General features: G+C 53.5%; 3 protein-coding genes across 3 annotated transcripts in view; 1 reads left to right on the forward strand and 2 right to left on the reverse strand.

The window, feature by feature from the left end:
• CAOG_08682 (hypothetical protein) overlaps positions 1 to 570 on the reverse strand; it is a gene marked incomplete at both ends in the record, with an annotated part of 2,269 nt that extends 1,699 nt beyond the window's left edge. The window contains one exon of the mRNA XM_011271991.1: positions 102 to 570. Within this exon, the coding sequence (XP_011270293.1) occupies positions 102 to 570 (469 nt within the window). The remainder of the gene's footprint in view (positions 1 to 101) is intronic.
• A 522-nt stretch (positions 571 to 1,092) lies between these two features.
• Positions 1,093 to 2,741, reverse strand: CAOG_03266 (hypothetical protein). The gene is made up of 5 exons (XM_004364048.2): positions 2,494 to 2,741; positions 2,234 to 2,303; positions 1,921 to 2,121; positions 1,489 to 1,813; positions 1,093 to 1,373 (listed from the first exon to the last, which is right to left on the reverse strand). Exons 1-5 carry the CDS (start codon positions 2,724 to 2,726, stop codon positions 1,210 to 1,212), a joined length of 993 nt encoding a protein of 330 aa, XP_004364105.1. The 5' UTR covers positions 2,727 to 2,741; the 3' UTR covers positions 1,093 to 1,209.
• An 864-nt stretch (positions 2,742 to 3,605) lies between these two features.
• On the forward strand, positions 3,606 to 5,553 carry CAOG_08683 (hypothetical protein; the record flags this gene model as incomplete). Its single annotated transcript, XM_011271992.1, has 5 exons — positions 3,606 to 3,740; positions 4,037 to 4,217; positions 4,382 to 4,543; positions 4,673 to 4,797; positions 4,929 to 5,553. Coding segments are annotated over 5 exons (1,228 nt in total), but the record flags the coding sequence as incomplete, so codon positions are not given.
• Between the last annotated feature and the right edge of the window lie 10 nt (positions 5,554 to 5,563).

Consider the following 5,563-nt stretch of genomic DNA (forward strand, 5'->3'; position numbering starts at 1 on the left):
GAAGGCTTGGAACATGGCTTTGATCTGGCCGAGTTTGAGGTACTCGGGGCGGAAGGAGTGGCCCCAGTCGCTGATGCAATGGGCCTCGTCGACGGCCATACGAACGAGATTGCCGTTGGCATGGATCCGTCGAAGCACGGAGCGGAATCGCTCGGTGGCAACGAGCTCGGGCGTGACATACAGCAGCCTCGTTTTCGGACAGGGCGACACAATATCGGCCATGATTTCCGCGCGCGTTTTCGGCGCCAGTGCCGAATGCAGCTCGTGAGCAGGAATATTGCGCTGGTGCAAGAACTTTAGCTGATCCGCCATCAGAGCAATCAACGGGCTGATGACGAGGGTGATGCCACGCGAAACGGTGAGCGCAGGGAACATGTAGCACAGCGATTTGCCAGCGCCGGTCGGCAAGCAGCAGAACACGTCTGCATTGTCAATGATGGCCTTGATAGGTTTGCGCTGGGGCGGCCGCAGCTTGGTCAGGTTGAAGTTGGCTTGCAAGATGCCGACAAGTCCGGCCGCGTCGGAGCTCTTGAGTCGAGTGACGGGTCCTGCGGTCGCACTCGCGAGCATTGCACTGCCATGACTGGTGGCGCCGGATTTCAATCCATCGGTGTTCGGATTGTCAGAGGGAAGGACGACTGGTGCGTATTGGCGCGTATTGGAAGAAGCAGGAGAAGGGCGTTGCATGCTTTGCTCGGCAACTTGATCAGCCCGCGAGCCCGCTTCACGAGCCGAGTGTTTGGCTGGCAACAATGGCACAGTTGCGTCTGTGTGTTTGCTGGTTTGTGCAGCAGCGACGGAGGAGGACGATGATGACGCGCGCTTGACAAAGAAGGTATCAATCGTGCGGCCCTGCGTCGAGGCATTGGGCGTCCCGGTTGAAGATCGCATGGGATGAGAGTGACTGATGGGAGTGCTGGAAGTGCTGGGAGTGCTGGAAGTGCTAGAAGTGCTGGGTTGGCGATGCGGATGCGAGGTGCTCGTTTGGATTGGATTCACTTCCGAATCAATCCACACAATGTCATCGTCGGACATGCGTCGTCGAAAGAAGGAATGGTCAAGGGCCAATACTGTACGATACAGGTGCTGAATGTGACATTGTACGAAGATGTACTAAAACCATATTCATTTTTACATTGACAAAACTCCGCTCTACGCCATAAAAACCAAAGGAGGGATTTCCGTCCAGCGAAAACCCACGCCTTACATTTACACAAATTGATCGCACGACTCGGTGGTGATGCGGTGCAGGAAATGATGCAGCGTGCAGTAGTGCCAGAACGCTGCCAACACGACGCACACGTGCCAGATCTGATGGCTGGCGAAAAAGATGTCAAACCGCCCTCTGAACTTGCTTTCTGGGAACTTGGACACTAGAAGAAGCCAAGGCGGTGCAGTGCGTATGTGGGGGAGCGAGGGGGTGAGACTGATTGGGTTTTCCAGTCACCACGCAGAATCACAAAATCGCAAAATCGCAACCCATCTTACCATAAAAGAATAGCCCAAGCCCATACAGCGCAAGAACACTCCACCAGCGCCAAGTGTTTTCAGACCCAAAGAGGAATGCGCCATGCACCAGTGGGAAGACGGCAAACCCGGCGGTGGCCACGTAGGACGCCACGCGCCATAGTTTAAATTGCGGGGCGTCGAACGCTGGCATCAGTGCCAGGACGCAGCCCGACAGACACAGCAGCAATATTCCGCCTTGGTAGACCATGCGGGCAGTCGGGAAGCAATGGAATGAAAAGTGCAAGCCGGACAAGAACGAGCCGAGAATGAGGGTGAAGACGCCCATGTAGTCGAGCACAATGACCTGATTGTTGCGTCCATCCAAGAAAGAGGAGGAGGAGAAGAAGAAGAAGCTGTGAATACTCTGTTCGAAATTCCAACCTTGTTCAACGATAAAAGAGGGAAACCGACCTTGCGATAGACGGCGAAAGAGTGGCAGCTAAACAGGTGATAAATGGAGCTCAGCAAGAAGCACGCCCCGGCCGACAGGAAGAAGAGTGAAAACGCAATGAGTTGATCCAGCGTCGCGATGGACGAGTAGTAGAGAATCGTGTAGATGCCCAGCGCGACGACGCCGATGGTGGCGACGAGATGTGTCCAGACATTGAAGGTCTGTCAAAAGCACACAGGACCCGAATCGAATGCAATCACAAGTGGGTGAGGCTTCTTTGTACTCTCAGATTCTCAGATGTTCCTGCCAAAGTGACAGGCTTCAAGTACAAACCTCGTTGTGCAAGCGGAAGAGCGACAGCAGGATGGCGCGCGTGTCACTGATCTCGCCACGGTAGCCACGTCTGTGCAGATCAAGTCACAAATAGCAAAGCAAGTCAGCACATCCGCAGTGGTCGAGTCCGAGCGAAGTGACATGTTGGGAAGGGGGTTGGGAGTCGCTCCTCGTGCTCTCGCCGGGACGCAGCTGCCGCACTTCTGCCTCACCCAACAAGCAAACTAGCAAAACAAGCAAAACAAGCAAAACAAGCATACTCGATAAAGTTCTGGCGGAGGAACTGCGGCACCTCATGGCAGCGGCACAGCGGTTTGAATCGGAGTTCGCTCATCATCTTTGCAGAAGCGACTTCGGCTGGTTCTGGCGCTGAGCCCGCTGCATCTGCTGCTGCTGCCACTGATTCTGTAGCTGAAGCAGTTGAATCAGGAACAGTGTCGATGATAAAGCGAGCGCTGTTATTCGTCGACCGAGAGCGTGTTGTGACGACCATCGAAATGGAATTGGCAGAACGACTGAGACGAGCCCGGATTCATTCAGCCGTTGTTTCGTGGTCAGACAAAAAAAAAGGGGGGGGGGGAGCCAAAATCACGACAAAGAGCTCAACAACAGCCGAAGCAAGATCAAAAATGCAATGGACACGAGATTGGCGCAAAATTCTACTTCCATCTGTCCCCGCTGCGAAACTTCTGCGCAGACCGCCAAGGTTCAAGTGCTCTTCCGGAATACATAGATCTAGATTGTTGCCGACACACACACACATAGATTGTTGCCAGCACAACCCCCGTGTTTGAAAAACCAAGCCCAAAAAGTTGCGACGGACTTAATCCCGTCCACCTTGTCGCTTGTCGGTTTGCCGCTTCCCAAACGCCTGTGGTCGCCGTTCCAAGTTGACAAAAAGCGATCGACGCATTGAAGCAGCCCCCTTTCGTCTGGTGGTGCAACGACAGAATCTAATCCAATCAAAGATCCACCAGAATCAACTCGTTCCCCCCTTTAAAAACCAGTTTAGAAGTTTTTTTTTTCAAAGTGAGCTGTCAAACGATTTGACAGTTTCTATTTTGCTCAATCTTTTTTTTTTTTTTTTTTTTTTTTTTGAGCTTGGCTTTTGTCCATTCTCCCACCTCCACGACGCCCTCAAATCTCTCTTCTTGGCTGTGCTCCAGAGCTCCAGAGCCAACGAGGGCACAAAAGCGTCGGACTCCAGGAGGGGAAGCAGCCCCCCAGAACAACAGCAGCATCTCCATCGCCGCTCGCAATTCTCACTGTTGTTCGCTTTGGCGCCCTCTCGTCTTCTCGTCTTCTGACCACCACCACCACCGACAACCCGCTCCTGCCTGACTGCCCCCGTCCTTTTTGCTTGGTGTGGTGAATGGCGACGACGCGGGGTGCGTACCGTGGGCGGTTGCGCATGATCAAGCTGGGCGACTACCAGCTCTTGCAGACCATTGGCACTGGCGCCTTCTCCAAGGTCAAGCAAGCCGTCCACCTGCCCTCTGAAGTCGACGTAAGAAGCAGTCCTCAACACCCTACTCAAATACCTCCACTCAACCACTCAACCGTGCTGGGCTCGCATGCATGGTCGAGGCTTCAGTGTTGTGCTCGTTGATTCAGTGCGTGTGCATGTGTGTGTGTGTGTGAGCGTCGGGCTTAACCCTTTGTGTTCGCTTGTGACTCTTCCCACGTCACGCTGTCTTCCATCCCCTTCCTCTCTGCCATTGCGCACTCGTGCTGGGTGCGAATTGCTGCTGCGCTGCTTGTGCTCACTTGGGTCGCCTGCTTGGGCCTCTCTCGTTCCCGAAGGTTGCGATGAAGATTATCAGCAAGAAGAAAATTGACAGCTCATCCATGGACAAGCTCAGGCGCGAGATGCACATCATTCGGGAGCTGCGGCATCCAAACATCATCCGATTGTTTCACGTTATGGAGACCGAGGAAGAGCTCATCCTCGTCACCGAGTTTGCCAAGAATGGCGAGATTTACGGTACGTGCTTCCCAGCGCTCAATTGCGTCGCAAATCCGTGGCTCTACCCTCGTACTCACCGTGTTTTGGATGATGTGACACATTGCTCCGGATCTTGCATGCGGCTCGTTTTTTTTTTTTTTTTTCTGGGGGCGGGGGCTATTGGCGATTGGGCTTTTTTTCAGACCACATTGTCGAGACTGGAAAACTCACAGAGACGGCTGCACGGAAAAAGTTTACTCAACTCGCATCTGCGGTCGAGTACTGTCACGGACAAGGCATAGTGCATCGCGATCTCAAGGTCGAGAACATGCTCCTTGACGACGATTTTAATGTTAAGCTCGTTGGTGAGTATGACCGCCCGCAAGAAGCGCTTTGTGATTCGAGACCAATCCTCTTGGAATTGGGTTTTTTGGTGCATCCCTACTAACTTTGCAAATTGGATGTGATGATAATCCTCTCCCTCTGCACTGCAGATTTTGGCTTGAGCAACTTTTACTCTCGCGGAAAGTTCTTGTCAACATTTTGTGGGAGCCCTCCGTATGCGGCGCCAGAGCTGTATCAACGGCAGCCATATGAAGGGCCAGAGGTCGATATTTGGGTAAGAATGACTGCAGAATCCCCCCTTTTGCCCGTGTCCGGCTCTTGGTCTTGGTTGATACCAACGTTTGAATTGGATTTTGTTGTCTTGTCTTGTCTTGTCTTGTCTGTCGTTCTTTCTATCACTTGCAGAGTCTTGGCGTCATCTTGTACGTGCTCGTGACTGGAGAACTACCATTCGACTCCACCGACCAGGAGGAGCTTAAGCAGAACATCTTGCAGGCCAAGTACGCGGCTCCAGAAGGCGTCGATCCTGCTTGCGTTGAATTGATCGGCATGATGCTGCAACCGGATCGCGCGCTGCGATGTACCATGGCCGATATTCGAGCCCACAGGTGGATGAACAACAAGGAGGAGGATTTTTACGCAGAAATAGAGGCGGCTGCCTGGGCGGACGAAGACGACGAAATGTGCGCCTTTGCGCTCCGAATACTGACCCAAGTGGGGTATTCTGAGCCAATCATCATCAACTCGCTCGTCATCAACTGCTTGGACGACATTTGTGCATCGTACAACTTTATTCTGGAGCGCCTTCGGCGAATGGACGTGGAAGAATGGCCTGCGTTTGAGGAGTCGTACATTCGTTTGTTTCAGCTGGAACCCGATGCGTCAAAGAATCTTCCTCTCGACCCGTCATCCAACCCTGGGTCTGCTGCCACCACACCCCAGAAGCCAGCGCCTCCTTCGCCATTTCGTCCGGCGCAGGCGTCCGGATCCAACCCGTCGCTGCTCGAGTCTCTTCGGGCCCTCAGCAGCGGTAGCCCCGT

The sequence above is a fragment of the Capsaspora owczarzaki genome, assembly GCF_000151315.2.
Source record: "Capsaspora owczarzaki ATCC 30864 unplaced genomic scaffold supercont2.4, whole genome shotgun sequence".
NCBI classification, from domain to species: Eukaryota; class Filasterea; order Ministeriida; family Capsasporidae; genus Capsaspora; species Capsaspora owczarzaki.

Excerpts from the sequence above, each read along its gene's own strand:
- CAOG_03266 (XM_004364048.2), bottom strand. The coding sequence starts at position 2,726 with ATGGTCGTCACAACACGCTCTCGGTCGACGAATAACAGCGCTCGCTTT. Across the intron at positions 2,122-2,233 it reads TCTTCCGCTTGCACAACGAG|ACCTTCAATGTCTGGACACA; the intron begins GTTTGTACTTGA and ends TGCTTTTGACAG. Across the intron at positions 1,814-1,920 it reads CTTTCGCCGTCTATCGCAAG|GTCATTGTGCTCGACTACAT; the intron begins GTCGGTTTCCCT and ends CGCAACAATCAG.